This window comes from Rhinatrema bivittatum, chromosome 3 (genome assembly GCF_901001135.1).
Source record: "Rhinatrema bivittatum chromosome 3, aRhiBiv1.1, whole genome shotgun sequence".
Lineage (NCBI taxonomy): Eukaryota > Metazoa > Chordata > Amphibia > Gymnophiona > Rhinatrematidae > Rhinatrema > Rhinatrema bivittatum.
This window is the reverse complement of record NC_042617.1, coordinates 463330229-463351257: the sequence shown is the minus strand read 5'-3', so window position 1 is coordinate 463351257 and position 21029 is coordinate 463330229. Positions and strand designations below refer to the sequence as shown.

The following is a 21029-nucleotide window of genomic DNA, read 5'->3' as shown; positions in this document are numbered from 1 at the left end:
AACTCGACGGGAACCGACCGAAAATGGGTAAAAACTTACCGGAGTACAGCAGAGTAAAAAATTCGAAGGAGGGACCCCTGTGTGGTATGAAAGTTTTTAGTAATTCTGTGAGGAAAATTCCTGTCAGGAATCTCTGTGGAGCTCCTTAACCCGAGTGGCTACAGGTTTAGTGCCATGCTGGGCATGCCCAGTAGGTGCCAGTCAAAATTCTAGAAACTGACAAAAGTGTTCCGTGATTGGGCTCCATCCTGTGATGTCACCCTTATGTGAGGACTAACATCCTGCTGTCCTGTGAGAACACCTGTTACAGGTAAGCAACATTTGCTAAATTTAATACAACAGCTGTATTTTGATCTGCTGCATACATTCTCAGACTTCTATAAGAAAGCCAGAACCTTCTAGATATTTATCAGTATTATTGCTTTTGTTGTTTCAAGTTATTTTTTTATATTATTCTTCATTTGCAGTTTATGTAAAAAGTATGTTTTGAATAAAGTATCTTTTTAACATTTAATAATTTATAAGTTTTGTATAATTAAAAACCTTTGTCAGTAGTGTTCACTTGTTTTGCTCTATTTTCTCTTTAGTTATTAAACACCTGAATTAATAAACATATGAATTAATAAACATATGAATTAATAAAGAAAATTTAGTACAGTATAGACTGTGAAATCTAATTTTTGGAATAGCACTATTATCAGGAGAAGCTAACCTATTTACCAGAAAATTGTCCAGCTGGGTTACATCAGAGAAAACATTTCTGTTACCTGGAAATTTAAGCATATACTCACATGGAAATTTCACTTGGATTACTCCCCGCATATCCAAAACTTTGTGCCTTCTTTCCAGAAATATTTTTCGATGACATTGTGTCCCTCACTACATCCAGAAAAAAAATGCATTCTTTAAGGCGAAAGAAAAATTTTAAAGCCAATTGTTTGTCAGATTTTTTAAGAAATTCTGCTAATAGAGTAGCCTTATCTTTAATAAGGAAATCTGAGTTTTCCAAGAAACAAGTAAGATCAAAAGGGTTTTCTCTAACTTCACTATCTCCTTTACCTAGATTGATAGATGTTAAATAATAAACTTTCACTATTGAAGGAATATTGGGGTAGATTTGAAAAGAAGTGCGCATGGCCTACATGTACGCGTGCTACCTGGTGCGCACACATGTACACCCGATTTTATAACTTGCGTGCATAACCCTTTTAAAATCCAGCACATTATCTTTGGAAAAGCATAGGAGATCCACAAGTTATCCCAGGACAAGCAGGATGCTAGTCCTCACATATGGGTGACGTCACTGACTGAGCCCTATTGCGGGAAAACTTTCTGTCAAAGTTTCTAGAAACTTTTGACTGTCCCTGTGAGGCCACTGAGCATGCCCAGCATGCCATGATATTCTCTGCCACAGGGGTCTCCCCATAATGTTCATTTTTCCGCGCTGCTGTAAGCATCGCGGAGATAGGAGTCCTGTGAGTTTCCTCACAGATTTACTGACTGAAAAGTCATTCATTTTTCAAAATATTTCTCTCCCATACGGGTTTTCTCTCATATTTCCACCGGCCGGTGAGAAATTGTAGTCTTGGTTTTACTTTTAAGTAAAAACTTTCTCTCTCAAATTTTTTCCCTCTTTTCTTCTACGGCTGTTGGTGAAAAGATGGCCTCAGGATTTAAAAAATGTCCGATGTGTAATCGGACTATGTCCATAACAGACCCACACCTTGAGTGTATTCTCTGTTTAGGGGACAAACATGATATCTCATCCTGCCCTCAATGTGCAGAGATGACTCCCAAAGGAAGAAAACTTAGACCGGAGAAAATGGAACACCTATTTCACCTTCAGCTTCTTCCTTCTCCTTCAACATCAACAAAATTGTCCCCAGCAGGAGTTTCCAAAAATGTTTTGCTCAAAAAACGTCTGGAAGGATCGGGAGATCAAGCATTGCCATCGACTTCGGCGTCGATAAGGTCGGTATTCGAGCATAGGCCCAAACATAGGCACCGACATCGACTCACACTGACGCCAGCGTTAACCTTCTCCCCAGGAGAACCGACCGCTAAACGGCAAAAGCATCAGGAAACTCCGCTACCACCGTCGGGGCCTTCATCATCGATCAAACCTACACAGGGATCGGAGGAGGTATTATCAACACCCACACCGCCACCGCATACAGCTGGGGTAGATGGAGTCGCTGTATCGCAGGAATTGTCGATTTTTATCAGACAGGTGGTGATCCAAGCCTTGAAGGAACAGGCACCTATTCCGGCGACTGTGCCGATGCCGGCGATGATGCCGGTGACGTCACCGAAGCTGGTGTCAACACCGATGCCGGTTCTTGAACCGATGACGTTATTGATGCCAATGTCGGTGACCTCATTAGCACCGGTCACCATACCGATGTCAACGACCCTGTCGATGCTGGTACCGATGCTGATGTCCATAATTGCACCAATGCCAGGGACTAAGTCGACAACAACTAAGGTGACTTCGAAGCGTCCACTGAAGACAACAATCCCATCTTCGGTTCCGCAGCCGTCACCATCAGTGCCACTCCTTCCTGGGGATCCAGGACACCCAGAGTCAGCACTATATCAGATCTTAATGAAAAAATATCAGGATCTGATTGATTCTCTTCCCTCTAATCCACAGGAAGAGCATATTGAGGAGTCACCTATTGAAGATCCATTACCAGGTCCTTCAGGAATACCTCTACCACCTAAAACTTCAACAATTACTCCACAAGTCCAAGAATATGATACTTGGAGTGATACACAATCAGATACTTCATCTGAAGATTTTATGTCTGATCCATCTCCACCAGATCCAAGGAAAAAATCTCCTCCAGAAGATTTTTCATTCACAACATTTGTCCAGGAAATGGCTGACACCATACCATTCAGATTGGTCACAGAACAAGATACCAGACCGTAAACCCTGGAGGTACTTCAATTTGTAGACCCTCCAAAGCAAGTGGTAGCTATACCAGTGCATGATGTTCTCCTAGATTTACATCGTATTTGGGAACATCCCTGCTCTGTGCCAGCTGTCAACAAACGAATGGACAGTACATATTTAGTGCAGTCTGCTCCTGGCTATCAAAAGTCGCAGCTCCCTCACCAATCAGTAGTGGTGGAGTCTGCACAGAAAAAATCCAAAAGAATTAGACCACATTCCTCAAATCTCCCAGGTAAAGGTCATAGGTTTTTAGATTCCCTGGGCCGAAAGATCTACCAAGGGGCCATGTTAAATTCGAGAATCACTTCATATCAACTCTACATGACCCAATATCAAAGAGATTTGTGGAAACAAATGCAAGATTTCATTCCATCTCTTCCAGCACAATATCAAGAAGCAGCCCAAGCCATCATCCACAAAGGTCTGGAGGCAGGCAAACACGAAGTCCGTGCAGCCTACGATGGGTTTGAGACAGCTTCCAGAGAGGCTGCATCGGGGATCAGTGCCAGGTGATGGACATGGCTTAAAGCCTCGGACCTCAGGCCTGAGGACCAGGATAAATTAGTAGATCTGCCGTGCTTAGGAGATAACCTGTTTGGATCCAAATTCCAGGATGCAGTTGCTCAATTAAAAGATCATACTGAAACCCTGAGACAGCTTTCCTCAATTCCACAGGATCCCCCTACGCACTCTGGGCGTAGGCCTCAATGGAAAGAAACTAGAAGACTTTTTTATAGGCAAAGGCGATGATACCCTCCTACATCTAGGTTCAGGCCTTCTAGAACACAACAAAGGCCACAGCCCAGGCAACCCAGGGCAGCTAGGCCTCAACCTGCGCCACAGACAGAACCTGCGCCACAGACAGGACCTGCTGCTAGCTTTTGAAAACACTCCCAGGGAACAAAGCCACTTCTCCAATTCTCAGCCACAACTCCTGCAGGAGGTCGAGTATCCTCTTTTTACAACAATTGGGTTCAAATAACAACAGACCAATGGGTACTCACAATTATATCTCCAAGGTTATCAACTCAATTTCCTCTCAATTCCAACAGATTCTCCTCCGAGACCTGTTTCTCTCAGCGAAAATCACATACTCCAATTACAAGTAGAATTATCCACCCTTCTAAAAGCCAGGGCTGTAGAGCCAGTGCCCCGGACTCAGCAGGGCAGAGGATTCTATTCCCGGTATTTCCTTATTCCAAAGAAAACCGGGGACCTACGTCCCATCCTAGACCTCAGAAATCTCAACACATTTCTAAAGAAAGAAACGTTCAGGATGGTTTCTCTAGGCACCATGCTTCCAATTCTTCAAACAGGAGATTGGCTTTGTTCTTTGGATCTTCAAGAAGCTTACGATCACATTCCAATATTCCCTCCTCATCGCAATTATCTGCGCTTCATGGTAGGTCATCAACATTTCCAATACAGAGTACTGCCATTCGCACTTGCCTCTGCTCCCAGAGTGTTCACCAAATGTCTGGCAGTCATAGCAGCACATTTACACAAAGAAAGTGTTCATGTCTTTCCCTACTTAGATGACTGGCTCATCAAGAGTCAGTCTCAACAAGGAGCACTGACTTCTCTCAGTCGGACAATTACTCTACTTCACTCCATGGGATTTCTCATCAATTATCAAAAGTCCCATCTTACTCCATCTCACCTGCTTCCATTTATCGGAGCAGAATTGAACACCATCCTCACAAAAGCCTTTCTACCAGAGGATTGAGCAGAAACACTTTCCCTACTAGCAAACTCGATTCACTCAAATAAACAAACAACAGCTCATCAGTTTCTCATCTTACTAGGCCACATGGCCTCCACAGTTCATGGCACGACTCACCATGAGAGTAACCCAATGGACTTTAAGATCACAATGGATCCAAGCTGTTCAACCACTGCATTCTCCAGTTCATGCAACCCACCAGCTACTTTCCTCTCTTCTTTGGTGGGTGATCAAGGACAATCTGCGCAAGGGCCTACCCTTCCAACAACCAGTCCCACAGATAATGTTAACTACAGATGCATCCACCTTGGGTTGGGGAGCGCACATACACAACCTCCAAACCCAAGGTACTTGGACAAAACTCAAAGCAACATTTCAAATCAATTTTCTGGAACTTCGAGCTATACATTATGCTTTGCATGCGTTCTAGGACTGCCTTTCGCACAAGACTGTTCTGATCCAAATGGACAATACAGTTGCCATGTGGTACATCAACAAACAGGGAGGTACGGGCTCATACCTCCTTTGTCAAGAAGCTGCAAAGATTTGGGCTGGGCCCTGAACCACTCAATGTTTCTCCGGGCCACTTATCTGGCAGGCATTCACAACGTAGTGGCGGATAGCCTCAGTCGTCAGTTCCAACCACACGGATGGTCCCTGGATCCCTCAGTAGCGACCAAGATATTTCAACGTTGGGGACAACCATCAATAGACCTCTTTGCGTCACATCTGACTCACAAAGTGGACAGATTCTGTTCTCTTCACAAACAGAAAAAACAACCAGCCAAGGACGCATTTGCTCGCACTTGGAACTCAGGCCTTCTATACGTGTATCCTCCGATACCGCTCATAACCAAAACTTTAGTGAAGCTACAACAGGAAAAGGGGTCCATGATACTCATAGCCCCGTATTGGCCTCGTCAAGTATGGTTTCCCACACTTCTAGACCTCTCGATCAGAGACCCAATTCGCCTGGGACTAGCTCCCACTCTCATAACTCAGGATCAGGGTCGGTTGCGCCATCCCAACCTTCAATCCCTATCCCTGACAGCATGGATGTTGAAAGCTTGATCTTACAACCACTCAATCTTTCATCCAATGTCTCTCTAGTGCTTATAGCTTCACGTAAACCTTCTACAAGAAAGAACTATTCTTCGAAATGGAAAAGGTTTACTTTGTGGTGCCGGCAAAGGAGTATTAATCCTTTCACCTGCCCCACAATTTCTCTATTAGACTAATACCATCTTTCAGACTCTGGTCTTCAGATTTCATCTGTAAGAGTACATTTAAGTGCAATCTCAGCTTACCATAACAAAATGGGAGATGCACCAGTATCCATACAACCTCTTGTCAGCAGGTTTATGAGAGGTTTAAACCATCTTAAACCACCAATTCGACCACCAGTCACAGAATGGGACCTGAATCTGGTCTTAACAAGACTCATGTGTTCTCCTTTCGAACTCATGAATTCCTGTGATATTAAATTTCTCACATGGAAGACTATCTTCCTCATAGCCATTACATCAGCTAGAAGGGTTAGTGAATTACAAGTACTTGTCACGTACTCACCCTACACAGAGTTCTTACATGACAGAGTGGTTCTCTGTACACATCCAAAATTCCTTCCCAAGGTAGTTACAGAATTCCATTTAAACCAATCCATAGTTTTACCCACATTCTTTCCAAGGCCTCATTCTCACCAAGGAGAACGAGCCTTACGTACCTTGGACTGTAAGCGTGTGCTAGCATTTTACTTAGACCGCACTGCAGCCCATAGGAAATCTACTCAACTCTTTGTATCTTTTCATCGCTGTGACTGAAACCTGGTTTAAAAATACCGACAACGTTATCACAAACCAACTAATCAACAATGCATATGACCTATTCTCAATTCCCTGAAAATCCGGACGAGGAGGTGGACTACTACTAATCATAAAAAAAACATTTCTCAATGAAACCTGTACCACACATGCTCCCACAGCAATACGAAATATCCATCTTCGACTCAGAAAACCTGCAAATCTGTCTAGTATACTGCCCCCCCCCCCCCAGACTTCTAGACAATGACATATCCCCACTCAGAGAATTCTTCATGACAAACATCAGCCTTAAGAAACCCACTATTATACTTGGAGATTTCAACCTTCACATGGACATCACACCCCCATCCCAAACCTGCCAAACCTTGATTGACATTCTCTCCACCCTAAGACTCACACAGCAGGTAACCAACCCTACACACAAAGCTGGTCACACCCTGGATCCGATCTTCACAAATGATTTCTTCACAAACTCAACAATATCATACAAACCAGTCCCTTGGTCCGACCACTACCTCCTGCAATTTAAAACCCAAGCCAACATGAGAAACAAGGCTGTTACAAATGAAACATTCTCCTTCAAATACTGACCACCCTTCCAACCTGACCTCCTCCAACATGAACTTAGCAAACTTCTAACAATTCTAGATGTCTCCAACATAAATAACGCCACCCATTCTTGGCACCAACTCACAACGGAAATTGCCAATAGCATAAATCCGGAAAGAACGAAACAGATAAAAAACAAAAGAGAAAAAACAAACCCTTGGTTCGACACCCAACTAAGAAACACCAAAGCCAACCTACGGAAAAAAGAAAAAGAATGGCGAAAAAATAAATGCCCTCTGAACCTTGAAAGATACCGCACACAGCTAGCAACATATAAAAAGCTGATTAACAAATCTAACGTGACTATTACAGTAAAAAAATCCAAAACTCTGCTAACAACCCAAAATCGCTCTTCAGCATAGTAAACAACCTAATCTCAGGTAACAACAACAATCCCACATCACAGACGAAAAACTTAAGCCAAGAACTCGCTCTGTTTTTCAAAAACAAAATCAGCAAAATTACAGGAAACTTCAACAACCCCACCAACCAAGACATACAGCTAAACAATAAAAATATAATACCCTGGATCACCTTTGAGCCCATCTCCACCACTGAAACCGAAAAACTATTAAGTAACCTTAACCCTGCCTGTCACGAATTTGACACTATTCCAATCCGTGCCCTGAAGGAATTAACCCAAACCATTGCCCCAATCATCTCGGCAATCATAAACAAATCTCTAGAAGAAGGTGAGCTTCCCGACAAATTAAAAATAGCGACAATTAAACCCATAATAAAAAAGAAGAACCTCAACCCAGATGATCTAAACAACTATTGCCCAATCTCAAACTTACCCCTTCTTGCCAAACTGATGGAGAAAGCAGCACTAAAACAACTCAATGAGCATCTCGAAACAAACAACATCTTACATCCCGCCCAACACGGTTTCAGAAAAAATCACAGCACGGAAACCCTGCTACGCAACCTAGCAAACACAACAATAAGAGGATTCGACAACGGACAAAAATACATCCTCATCCTACTTGACCTCTCCGCTGCATTTGACATGGTTGACCATAAATGCTTAATCCCCAGACTAGCTGACATTGGACTATCTGGCAAAACTCTCGACTGGTTTACATCCTTCCTCAAAAACAGATTTTTCAAAGTAAACATCAGTAACCAATCTTCTGAAGCCATACCATTGGAAACAGGAGTTCACCAAGGATCTGCACTTTCAGCCACCCTGTTCAACATTTACCTACTGCCCCTCTGTCAACTCCTCACGAATCTCAGTGTTGCATTCTACATGTACGCCGACGATATACAATTAATAATTCCCATAACAAACACCATCGAAAATGCATTAAAGCTCGCGGCCACCTACCTCGACACCATAAGAAACATGCTTAACCATAGGAAACTTTGTCTCAACATGGACAAAATGGAGTGCATACTCCTTGAAAGAAAAAACTCTGGAACCAACACGAACCACTCCATACAAATCGACAACACTCAGATCAAATTAAAAGACAATGTGAAAGATCTCGGAATATGGCTAGATCCAGAGCTTAACTATAAAAAACACATCAGAATGAAAACCAAAGAAGGCTTCCACAAATTACTAATACTCAAACACCTAAAACCACTACTGTCTCACCCAGATTTCAGAACCATTCTACAATCTCTAATACCAGCTTCGACTACTGTAACTCACTCTTGATAGGTCTACCTAAAGCCACCACATGCCCACTTCAACTATTACAGAACGCCGCAGCCAGAATCCTCACCGGTCACAAAAGATTTGAACATATCACCCTGGTACTTAAGAGCCTACACTGGTTACCTGTTGAAAAGAGAATCGAATACAAAACTCTAAACATAATACACAGAACAATCCACAACAGTGAAAGCACATGCCTAAACGACATTATTCAGAAACACATCTCACAACACCACACGAGAACAGAAAACAAATCACAACTAGACATACCTTCAGTCTCAAACGCCAAACTTACCACAGTAAGAAACAGAGCCTTTTCCATAGCAGGACCCCACCTCTGGAATTCACTGCCTGAGGACCTAAGACTTCAAAACAACTCTAAAATATTCAAAAAAATCACTCAAAACATGGCTTTTCAGACAAGCCTTCAAAGACGGAATCGGCTAATCACACACACCACAAACAACAACGCATGCCTTTATGGACAGATAAACACTACTACTATGAACAGTTATTCTCTATACAACTGACAATAATCCCATTATGTCTGTATATAAGCTGATAGATATAACTGTGTTACATCTCTTCCCTAGTGTTATACCAGTTATATTGTTATAACGGTTGTGATCTCATTTGTAATTCGTTGTTCTAAATGTAAACCGGAGTGAAGGCCTCTAGCTAAACTTCGGTATATAAAACATAAATAAATAAATAAATGAATGAATGATCCAAACAAACCGGGTAAAGCAGTGGGTAAACATACTCTATCCAAATGGTTAGCAGATTGCATACAGTTTTGCTATGAAAAAGCAGGCCTTCCTCTACAAGGGCGAGTAAAGGCACATTCAGTAAGAGCAATGTCAACCTCAGTAGCACACTATCGTTCAGTGCCAGTTCTTGACATATGTAAAGCAGCGACATGGAGTTCGCTTCACACCTTTGCAGCTCATTACTGTTTGGACAAACAGGGATGACAAGATTCAGCCTATGGACAATCCGTCTTAAAGAACTTGTTTCCAGTTTGATCCCAACTCCTTCTACATCCAACCTGCTATGATCTTCAGCTGCCTCATTTTCACCAACAATACTTCAGTGTTGCTTCACTACAAAATGACTCAGCCTCTAGCTTGCTAATCACCCATATGTGAGGACTAGCATCCTGCTTGTCCTGGGATAAAGCAAAATTGCTTACCTTGAAATAGGTGTTATCCCAGGACAGCAGGATGTAGTCCTCACGAAACCCACCTGCCACCCCGCGGAGTTGGGTCTGATACCTTTTATTATTTTATTTTTGCTAAAGCATATTGCTACATACGAGACTGAGGGGAGACCCCTGTGGCAGAGAATATCATGGCATGCTGGGCATGCTCAGTGGCCTCACAGAGCCAGTCAAAAATTTTTAGAAACTTTGACAGAAAGGTTTCCCGCAATAGGGCTCAGTCAGTGACGTCACCCATATGTGAGGACTACATCTTGCTGTCCTGGGATAACACCTATTACAAGGTAAGCAATTTTGCTGAGTCTCCTAAACATCTCCAAATTTGGTACTATTTGACTTAAACCATGTCATGCATATTAATTCTGTCTTAGATAAAGAGAACCATTAGACAATATGCAGAATCAATCTGTTACCAAAAAGCAGAAATCAAATGAAATTTGTTTGTAATTTTTTTGCTCTTTTTGTCTTTGTAGAGAAAACTCTGCAGAGTTTGTTGGAATCCTTGACCTGTCCACCTTATACTCCAACTCAACACCTGGAACGTGAACAGGCTCTTGCAAAGGAGTTTGCAGAAATTCTACATTTCACCCTCCGCTTTGATGAACTCAAGGTTAGAAGTAAAAAATTAAAATTAAGTGTAAAAAAAAAAGTCATATTAAGGCATTCAATTGGTTAGGTATGGGTGGTTTGTCTGAATGACTGGCTCAGGGATCCAGTTACTACATGGGTACATCTGGAAAGAGTCCAATCATAAGGAATAGAATTTCTGTTGCTCATAACCTTGCCTGGTAACTCCCCTTCAGTTTGCCAAATTCTCAGAAAGAATCCTATTAACACTGTTCCGATTTGGAAAACAGTGAGCAAATTTCTTGGAGAATCAGAGGATGTACTTTTACCTATATCTCCCTGCTGGAGAAACATGATATAAATAAATAATCATAAAAGAACCCGAATGTTTCATAATATACCTTTTTTGTTGACATGTAGAAATCACAGCAATGTGGACTGAAATATGTGGCAGATGTGAAGCAAGGGGGAAATAGCTTCATTTAGTAAACTAAAAAGAGAAGTATAAAATAATGCAAGACACATCTTCTTTATTTGCAAATTATGAATACATTGGGAAAGATTAGATCTATCATGGGCCCCAAGGAACCAGAATCCTCTTGAGAAATACTTATGTGATTCTAAAATTAAATCAGTGAGCTATAAATTGTTCACAGCTTCTGAATAAAGACAGGGCAAAATTTAAAAATGAATCGATAGATAAAATAAATTTCAAATAATACTGGATGAAGTTGAATAGGATAAGATTTGGCAGGTGGCTCATTTGATTTCTATGTGCTGCAGAAGGGTAGAATTGATGATGAGACTGCTGCACCCTTACAGAAATCCAATATATTATACAAACTTTTTGGGTTTCTCCTTGGAGACCATATTCAAATTTAGTAGACGTGCCCCAAGGTGTCAGGTTGCTTTTTTTTTTGGGGGGGGGGGGGGGCGGTGATTGAAACTAAGATTAAAGACACCGTTAGATGCAGTATTTTTCTAAATCCAAACCTCTGATTATTAGGCTGTTAGAAAGATATTAACATCTGTGCCAGAGATAAGATACTAACAAATTCATGCTGTCAGACATGACATTTAAGGCCGGATTTTAAAAGGCCTGTGCGCATAAATCCTGGCCTTGTGTGCGCTGCGCGAATTTTCAAAGGGGCAGACTGGGAGGAAACTGGGGAATACCCAATTGTGTCACCGCGCGGACTTTGCATAAATTCACCCCCCCCCCTTGCACCGCAGATTTTATAACCAGCACGTGCATGTTATAAAATCGGTGCATCCATGTGCTCATGCTGGAAACTGCGTGCAGATGGACACGCACGCACATGTTATAAAATCTACCCCATAGCTATTATGTGCAAATGTCAAATTAGAGGAATCTGTTATATCAGTTATATAAAATAGCTTTAATAGTGAAAATACATTCTTAAAGAGAAAAATGATGTGTATAATAATATTTGGGATAAATATTGGACAAAAGAAACAGGATTATGCACATTGCTTGCATAGTGAATGCAGTGAAAACTGAAAATGAAAATTGGTAGTGTTCGATGCATATTAATGTGAGGAATTGGAGCCCATACTTGAAAATGTTAGAAATGTGCTGAATATTGAACTAAATAAAAAATGTAAAAAATCACTAGTCTGAAGAATGCGTGACTGATGGGTTTTTTGGGGTTTTTTTTTAACAATTTAGATGAGAAACCCAGCAATTCAAAATGATTTCAGTTATTACAGACGAACAATAAGTCGCAACAGAATAAACAACATGCATGTGAGTAAATATGCTTAAATGTCTTCTAATTTAGTTGTTATTAAGAACATAAGAAATTGCCATGCTGGGTCAGACCAAGGGTCCATCAAGCCCAGCATCCTGTTTCCATCAGAGGCCAAACCAGGCCACAAGAACCTGGCAATTACCCAAACACTAAGAAGATCCCATGCTACTGATGCAATTAATAGCAGTGGCTATTCCCTAAGTAAACTTGATTAATAGCCGTTAATGGACTTCTCCTCCAAGAACTATTAAGGGGTATTAAAGAGGTGAAGCCAAATTCCTTAGTGGTTTCTCTATAATTTACAGAGTTGAAGTGCAATAGTGTATATGTAGTAGAAAACATAAAAAATATATTTTTCTGTTTTGGCATAATGTTGGAATTGGTGTGCCATATTATGCATGTTTTAGGGTCCTGTTTTGATTGAATTTAAGCATAAAAAAGGTATTCCTTGATAATGTTACATTATTTCACATATTTAGATCCATTTCTTGTTTATAAATAAATAAATTACAGAGAAGATGCAATTCTTGAGTATATTTTGTGATTTGCTAGAAGTGGTCTGTTCTTAATGCATATAAAGGGAATAAGCAGCTTCAGGCAGTGGAGGACAAGCCTAGTGATTAGTGCTGTGGGCTGTGAACCAGGTAAACCAGTATTCATATCCCAGTATTCATGTTCCTTGTGACCTTGGGCAAGTCACTTCACCCTCCATGGCCTCAGGTTCAAACTTGGGGCCTCATTCACTAAGCTGTATTAGGCCATTTAATGTGCAAAAAGCACAGATTTTTATGTGGTAAGTGGCCTAATGCAGGAATAACGTGAGATATTTCAAATATCTTGTTTTATTCCAGGCCCAACACCACACATTAAATGAGCTCATTTGCATGCAAATATATATGAATGAGCTCTTTATTACCCTAATTGATGGAAATCAGATAATGCAGCTTGTTGAAAAATTTTCAAGCCACACTATTTGAATTAAAAGTAGCTACAACTCAGGAGTTGTAACTAATCTCCCATGGATGCATCGGGATATTAACGCACATCCCAATGTACCTGCAGCCTAATCTTAAAGGGGCCATGTGGACTCGAGAACATTCTCACAGGACAAGCAGGATGGTTGTCCTCACAAATGGGTGACATCGAGGATGGAGCCCACCACGGAAAACTTCTGTCAAAGTTTAATAGAACTTTGACTGGCCCCTACTGGGCATGCCCAGCAAGGCACTGACCCTGCAGCCAGCAGGGGTCTCCCTTCAGTCTTCTTTTTTCCGCGCAGCAGTTGCCACGCGGTGAAAGGAGCTCTCTAACCACGTTCCTGACAGGAATTTGGAAATTAATTTCCTAAGAAAATTTGCCCCTCAGGGGTCTCCCTTCGACAAATTTTTTAGTCATCTTACGGAACCCGGTAAGTTTTTTGCCTTCTTCCATCGACTGCCGTCGAATTTGGCCCTCGAGGCCTGTTGGCACTTACCAATCCCCAGCCTAAATTTTGGCTTCCAGCCATGGCAACGGGGTTCCGTCGTTGTCCGGATTGTACCCGGACTATGTCCATCACAGACCCCCACAGGGTTTGTGTAATGTGTTTGGGTAGTGAGCATGATGTCCTGACTTGCACCAAATGTGCCTTAATGACACCCAAGGGTCGCAAAGCCAGGATGGAGAAGATGGGGCTCCTCTTCCATGCACCCACCCCAACGCCATCGATAGCATCGACGTCATCGGAACCGGCACCGTCGAAGTTGTACCATCATCGTCAACCCTCCGGTGACCGTCCGCCATCGATCGCTTCTCGGCCGTCGACTCCCGTCCCTTCCCCGGATGGGCGAGGGGATCGGAAGGAAAAGCACCGCCATCGACGGCACAAGTCTCGGCCTGTCGAGGATCCACAGCCATCGACCTCTGCTCAAGCCGAGCCACCGACAAAGAAGCCGCGAACAGACCGGACACCCTCCACGTCTCGTTCGCCGGCATCGAGGAAACCCTCACCCTGTCGGGGTGTGGGGGCCGTGATCCCACCGGTTACGGTGGTCCCTCCGGCCCTGCCTCAGCCTCCCTCTCCCGTCGAGCCGGGTATGGTTACCACTGGTCTCCGGGCAGAACTGGACCGGCTGGTCCAGGAGGCCATCGAGAAAGCGATGAAGAAATTACAACCTTCATCGGCACCGTCTCCGGCACCAGTTCCAGTGCCGCCCCCGGCACCGACGCCGGCACCGGCTTCGCCACCGAGGAGAGAACCGACCACCGAGCCGTTGATACAAGTGCTAGCACTGCTACTGAGCCGCATGGAGGCACTCATGACGGCCCTTCCATCGGTGATTCCAGTGCCATCGACAACACCACCGTCTCCGACTGGTTTCTCATCGGCAGGAGAAACACCGTTTCGAATTCCCCCTTCCGGGGTAGTTCCATCGGTACCTTCCGGTATATCTCCACCGATTTATCCTTCGGCTCCATCGATTCCGCGCCAGGCACCGATTCCATCGGCAGCACCGAAGCCATCGATGCCATTTCTGGTTCCACCTACCGCACCGATTCCACCTCGGTTTCCATCGATGCCTTCAGAGCCTCAGCCAGGTCCATCAGGGCTACAAGCCCCACATGATCCCTACGATACCTGGGGTGATGATGATGATACCTCTTCTGACACAGATTTGCCTTCGCCACCATCTCCTACAGAGAGTAGAAAAAGATCTCCTCCTGAGGATCTATCTTTCATTAATTTTGTGAAAGAGATGTCAGAAGTTGTACCTTTTCAACTACAATCTGAAGCTGATGACAGACACCAGATGATGGAACTACTTCAATTTCTGGATGCTCCAAAAATCATCGCTTCCATCCCTATACACCAGGTGTTTTTGGATCTGCTCAAGAAAAACTGGGAATCTCCTTCATTGGTGTCACCAGTTAACAAGAAAGCTGACTCCACATACCTTGTCCAGTCAGCACCAGGTTTCCAAAAACCTCAACTGGATCATCGCTCTGTTGTGGTTGAGTCCGCGCAGAAGAAGGCCAAGCGTCTTAAGCCGCACTCTTCTACCCCACCTACCAGGGACAACAAGTTCCTGGATAGTGTGGGACGGAAAGTGTATCATGGAGCTATGTTGATTTCACGCATAGCTTCATATCAACTTTACATGACTCAATACAACAGAGCCATCCTTAAGCAGATGCAAGACTATGCTGACACGTTGCCGGACCAATACCAACCGCAGCTTCAAGCCCTTCTTCACAAGGGATTTGAGGCAGGGAAGCACGAGATTAGGACTGCCTACGACATATTCGATGCTTCCACGAAGGTTTCAGCCACAGCCATCTCAGCCAGACGTTGGGCTTGGTTAAAGTCATCCAACCTTCGCCCAGAGGTCCAAGATCGTCTTGCTGATTTGCCCTGCTTAGGCGACAATTTGTTTGGAGAGCAAATTCAACAGATTGTGGCGGAGTTAAAAGACCACCATGAGACGTTGAAACAACTCTCATCTGTCCCACCTGAGGTGACCTCCAAGCAACCGCAAAAGAAGGACTCTAAGAAGTCGTTCTTTCGACCACGCCGCTACTACCCTCCGTCAACTAGGGCTCGTCCTGCACGGTCCTCTAACAGGCCTCAGCCTCGTCAGCCGAGAAAGCAAAGACCTACTGTAGCCCCACCTCCTGGGCCTGCGGCGGGCCTTTGACTTCCCTGTATTGAGCACATGCCAACTCCCTCTTCCACACATCCCTGTGGGAGGTCGGCTGTACCACTTCTTACCCCGTTGGAAACAGATTACCTCAGATCACTGGGTGCTAGCAATTATCGCACAGGGTTACCACCTCAACTTCACAACACTTCCGCCAGACTCCCCGCCCCTTCAGGCATGGAGTCTAACCAGCCATTTGACTCAATTACATCAAGAAGTATCCCTTCTTCTACAATCAAATGCTATAGAACCCGTCCCTCCTTGTCAACAAGGGAAAGGATTCTATTCCAGATACTTCCTAATACCAAAGAAATCAGGGGGGTTACATCCAATTCTGGACCTTCGGGCCCTCAACAAGTATCTGCAAAAAGAGAAGTTCAAGATGGTAACCCTGGGCGCCTTGCTCCCTCTGTTGCAAAAGGGGGATTGGCTGTGCTCTCTCGACCTCAAGGACGCTTATACCCACATTGCGATAACACAATCTCATCGCAAGTATCTGCGTTTTCTGATAGGCCACGACCATTATCAATACCGAGTACTACCTTTCGGGCTGGCATCTGCTCCACGAGTCTTTACCAAATGTCTTGTAGTAGTAGCAGCATTTCTCAGGAAGGAAGGTGTCCACGTCTACCCCTATCTGGACGATTGGCTAATCAGGGCCTCCACCCCTCAAATTGCGCAATCCTCCCTAAAGTTGACAATTCACACACTCCTCTCCTTAGGGTTTCTTGTCAATTACGAGAAATCTTGCTTGGTCCCATCTCAGACCTTATCCTTCATTGGAGCAGACTTGGACACCTTACAGGCAAAAGCCTACCTTCCACTTCAACGAGTCCAAACTCTCATGTCTCTAGCTCGCCAGCTCCAGTCTCAACACACTGCCACAGCTCGCCAATTCCTCATCCTCCTAGGACACATGGCATCCTCGGTTCAAGTTACTCCCTTGACCCGACTAGCCATGAGAGTAACGCAATGGACTCTGCGACACCAATGGCTTCAAGCTTTCCAGCCTCTGTCCTACATCGTCACAGTTACACAAGCGCTACGCCTGTCTTTAACCTGGTGGACGACTCAAGTCAATCTCCTTCAGGGCTTACCCTTTCTCCTCCCAGATCCACAGGTAATCCTAACCACCGATGCTTCCCACATCGGTTGGGGGGCCCATGTGGACGAATTACAAACCCAAGGGTTGTGGTCGCCAGAGGAAGCCGAATACCAGATAAATTTCTTGGAACTTCGAGCAATTCGCTACGCGCTCAGAACTTTCAAAGATCATCTATCAGATCAGATAATCTTAATCCAGACAGACAACCAAGTGGCCATGTGGTACATAAACAAGCAGGGAGGCACAGGCTCCTTCCTTCTGTGTCAGGAAGCTGCGCAGATTTGGGCAGAAGCCCTCTCCCATTCCATGTACCTCAAGGCCACTTACTTGCCGGGAGTAGACAATGTATTGGCAGACCAGCTGAGCCGTGTCTTCAAGCCACACGAGTGGTCACTCGATCCTCTGGTAGTGACCTCTCTGTTTCACAAGTGGGGTTTTCCCCGCATAGACCTCTTTGCGTCCCCTCAGAACCACAAAGTGGACAATTATTGCTCTCTCATTCGGAGCCAACACTCTCAGCCCAGGGATGCCTTCTCCCTCAAGTGGACGACAGGTCTGCTTTATGCATTCCCTCCACTTCCTCTTCTGTCAAGGACTCTCGTGAAGCTACGCCAGGACAGGGGAACCATGATCCTGATAGCTCCCCACTGGCCACGCCAAGTGTGGTTTCCCATACTCCAGGATCTCTCCATCCGCAGGCACATCCCTCTGGGAACGGATCCGCATCTGCTCACTCAAAACGACGGATGCCTCCTCCATCCCAACCTCCAAGCCTTGTCCCTGACGGCATGGATGTTGAAAGGTTAGTCCTTCAGCCTTTTAACCTTTCGGATTCGGTTTCTCGTGTCCTGATAGCTTCACGAAAGCCCTCCACCAGAAGATCCTATTCATATAAATGGAAAAGGTACACATCATGGTGCACTTCTCAGTCCCTTGATCCCCTTTCCTGTCCAATCTCTAAGTTCTTGGACTATTTATGGCACCTATCAGAATCCGGTCTAAAGACCTCTTCCATTAGGATGCATGTCAGTGCGGTAGCCGCCTTCCATAAAGGTATAGAAGGTGTCCCTATTTCAGTACAACCCCTGGTGACACGCTTTCTTAAAGGCTTGCTCCATCTGAAGCCACCCTTACGTCCTCCGGCCCCATCTTGGGACCTTAATCTGGTTCTTGGTCGTCTAATGAAACCACCTTTCGAACCTCTGCACTCCTGTGAATTGAAGTATCTCACATGGAAAGTATTATTCCTATTGGCTATCACTTCAGCTCGCAGGGTTAGTGAGTTACAGGCCTTAGTCACCTATCCGCCTTACACTAAACTCCTGCAAGACAGGGCGGTGCTCCGCACTCACCCTAAATTTTTACCTAAGGTAGTTTCTGCATTTCATATCAATCAATCCATCATACTAACTATCTTTTTTCCCAGGCCCCATTCCAACTCTGGGGAACAGACTCTGCATACCCTAGACTGTAAACGAGCTCTAGCGTTTTATCTAGACCGTACAGTTGCTCACAGGAAGAGCACTCAATTGTTTGTCTCCTTCCATCCTAACAAGTTGGGACAACCTGTGGGTAAGCAGGCTCTTTCCTCCTGGTTGGCGGACTGCATTTCTTTTTGCTATCAGCAAGCTGGCATTCCTTTTCAAGACCGTGTAAAAGCACACTCTGTGAGGGCCATGGCGACTTCAGTAGCACACCTTCGCTCGGTGCCGCTTCCTGACATCTGCAGGGCTGCAACCTGGAGTTCTCTCCATACCTTTGCAGCCCACTATTGTTTGGACAAAGCTGGAAGACAGGACTCCATCTTCGGCCAATCTGTCTTGCGTAACCTTTTTCCAACATGATGTACCAACACCCTTCCACCTTCCCAGTAGGGTGCGGATGCCCTTTCCCAAATTCCACCCCAGTTGTTGTGCCTGTTGCATGTCGTTGGGTGCATTTGGTGCAAGCCAGGACATCCTCAGCTCGGTACTCACCCATTTGTGAGGACAACCATCCTGCTTGTCCTGTGAGAAAGCAAATGTTGCTTACCTGATGTAACAGGTGTTCTCACAGGACAGCAGGATGTTAGTCCTCACGAAACCCGCCCGCCACCCCGCGGTGTTGGGTTCGTTTTAGTTTTTACTTTTTTTAGGCACTGCCTGTAGCTTTGAAAATCAGACTGAAGGGAGACCCCTGCTGGCTGCAGGGTCAGTGCCTTGCTGGGCATGCCCAGTAGGGGCCAGTCAAAGTTCTATTAAACTTTGACAGAAGTTTTCCGTGGTGGGCTCCATCCTCGATGTCACCCATTTGTGAGGACTAACATCCTGCTGTCCTGTGAGAACACCTGTTACATCAGGTAAGCAACATTTGCTTTCTCTCTCCAAAACAAGAAGAAACCCCTGGCGATCTGCATAGACCCCTCTCTGTCCCATCCCTATCCCGTCAATAAATGAAAAAAATAAACTTTTTCAGTATGGCACAAGCCCTGGCCCCCCAATACTACCCTTTTATTTAGAAAACCTGGCCCTAAGAGGCAGAGACCCCCACCGTAGCCCATCCATTGGACACCCCCTTTAGGAGAAATGGGCCTGGTGAACTGCCCCATTCCCCAGAATTCTCCTTACACAAAAATAATAAAAGAGGGTCTGGAGCATGGGGAATGGACCCAAAAAGCAAATCGGAAGCCGATCCAGTTGGCTGTGATACAGTAAAGACAATGAGAATCGGACGATCAGAAGAAGCCCTTTATTTCAATGCCCGACTCTGGCCGAGTTTCGCTCATAGAGCTGCCTCAGGGGCAATTCAATTAGCAATTTCTGCTAGCAGAAAGAATGTCAGAGTGTTCTGCAGACACTAATGATATTGTGACAGTGTGACAGCAGCCCTGCAGGCATATTTTAAGTCCTGCTAATTGAATTGCCCCTGAGGCAGCTCTATGAACGAAACTCGGCCAGAGTCGGGCATTGAAATAAAGGGCTTCTTCTGATCGTCCGATTCTCATTGTCTTTACTGCATGGGGAATGGAGACAGGAATCCACTGGACCACCAGGAAGCTATTTTTGTGTGAGGGTTGATCTGGGGGTGGGTTGATCAACTTGACCACAGGGCCATTTTTTTCTAAAGGGTGGGTGGGCTAGGGTAGGGGTCCTGGCCTCCCGAGGCAGGGGAAAAACTGCAGAGTTCACAAAGCTGCAGGGGACTCACAGAGGCTTTGTGAGTCCCATGATCGTTTTCCCTTGAGGAAAAATATTGTGACTTAGTAAATAACTCCCTTACAGGCAAATTTTAAAAGCCTTGCATGCGCCAAATGTGGGAGACATGCACAAAGCGGGCCAGCACGCACCAAGCAGATTTTAAAAGCACCCAAGCATGGGCGCATCTCCTGCACGCTCAAGGAAAATGTTTACAAAAAGGGGTGGGGAGTGGGTTGTGCACATAAATACTGAGCGCACAGGCATGCTCCGGGGTCCCCTGCCATGTAACTTTACTACTGCTGTAGATGGCGTGTAAGTAATAAAAAAAAAAAATAATAATCTTGGAAATCTAGGCTAGTCGGCGGGATTTTAAGGCTCAGTAATAACAGTGGAAGGGTGGCTATTAAATTAGGGGGTTTTGGAAGTCCTATCCCTTATCCGGACAAACTGGGAAGGGACTGGGAAAATGGCGAATGGTGTTGGCGCGTGTCCCTTATAAAATTCTCCCACTTACGTAGTAGAAGCGGCATTTGCACGCACAAGCCCGCGTCCTTTTAAAATTGTGCACACGTACGCACGTCCAGACTATTGTATAACATGTTTGCATATATGTGTGTGTTATAAAATGGACACATCTCTGGATGCGAGCTGACAAATGTGCACACGTGCACCTGTTTAATAGTTACTGTCTTAGAGTGTGTGACTTGTGGGAGCAGTCATATACCTACTGTACCTC

At 44.6% G+C, this 21029-nt stretch overlaps 1 protein-coding gene across 10 annotated transcripts in view; it reads left to right on the top strand.

Annotated features, from left to right (window-relative positions):
* FAM49A (family with sequence similarity 49 member A) overlaps positions 1-21029 on the top strand; it is a 260849-nt gene that overhangs the window by 157178 nt on the left and 82642 nt on the right. For all 10 annotated transcript variants that reach the window (XM_029595934.1, XM_029595939.1, XM_029595933.1 and 7 more), the window contains 2 exons: positions 10470-10606; positions 12254-12331. In XM_029595934.1, coding sequence (XP_029451794.1) covers positions 10470-10606; positions 12254-12331 — 215 coding nt within the window. The remainder of the gene's footprint in view (positions 1-10469; positions 10607-12253; positions 12332-21029) is intronic.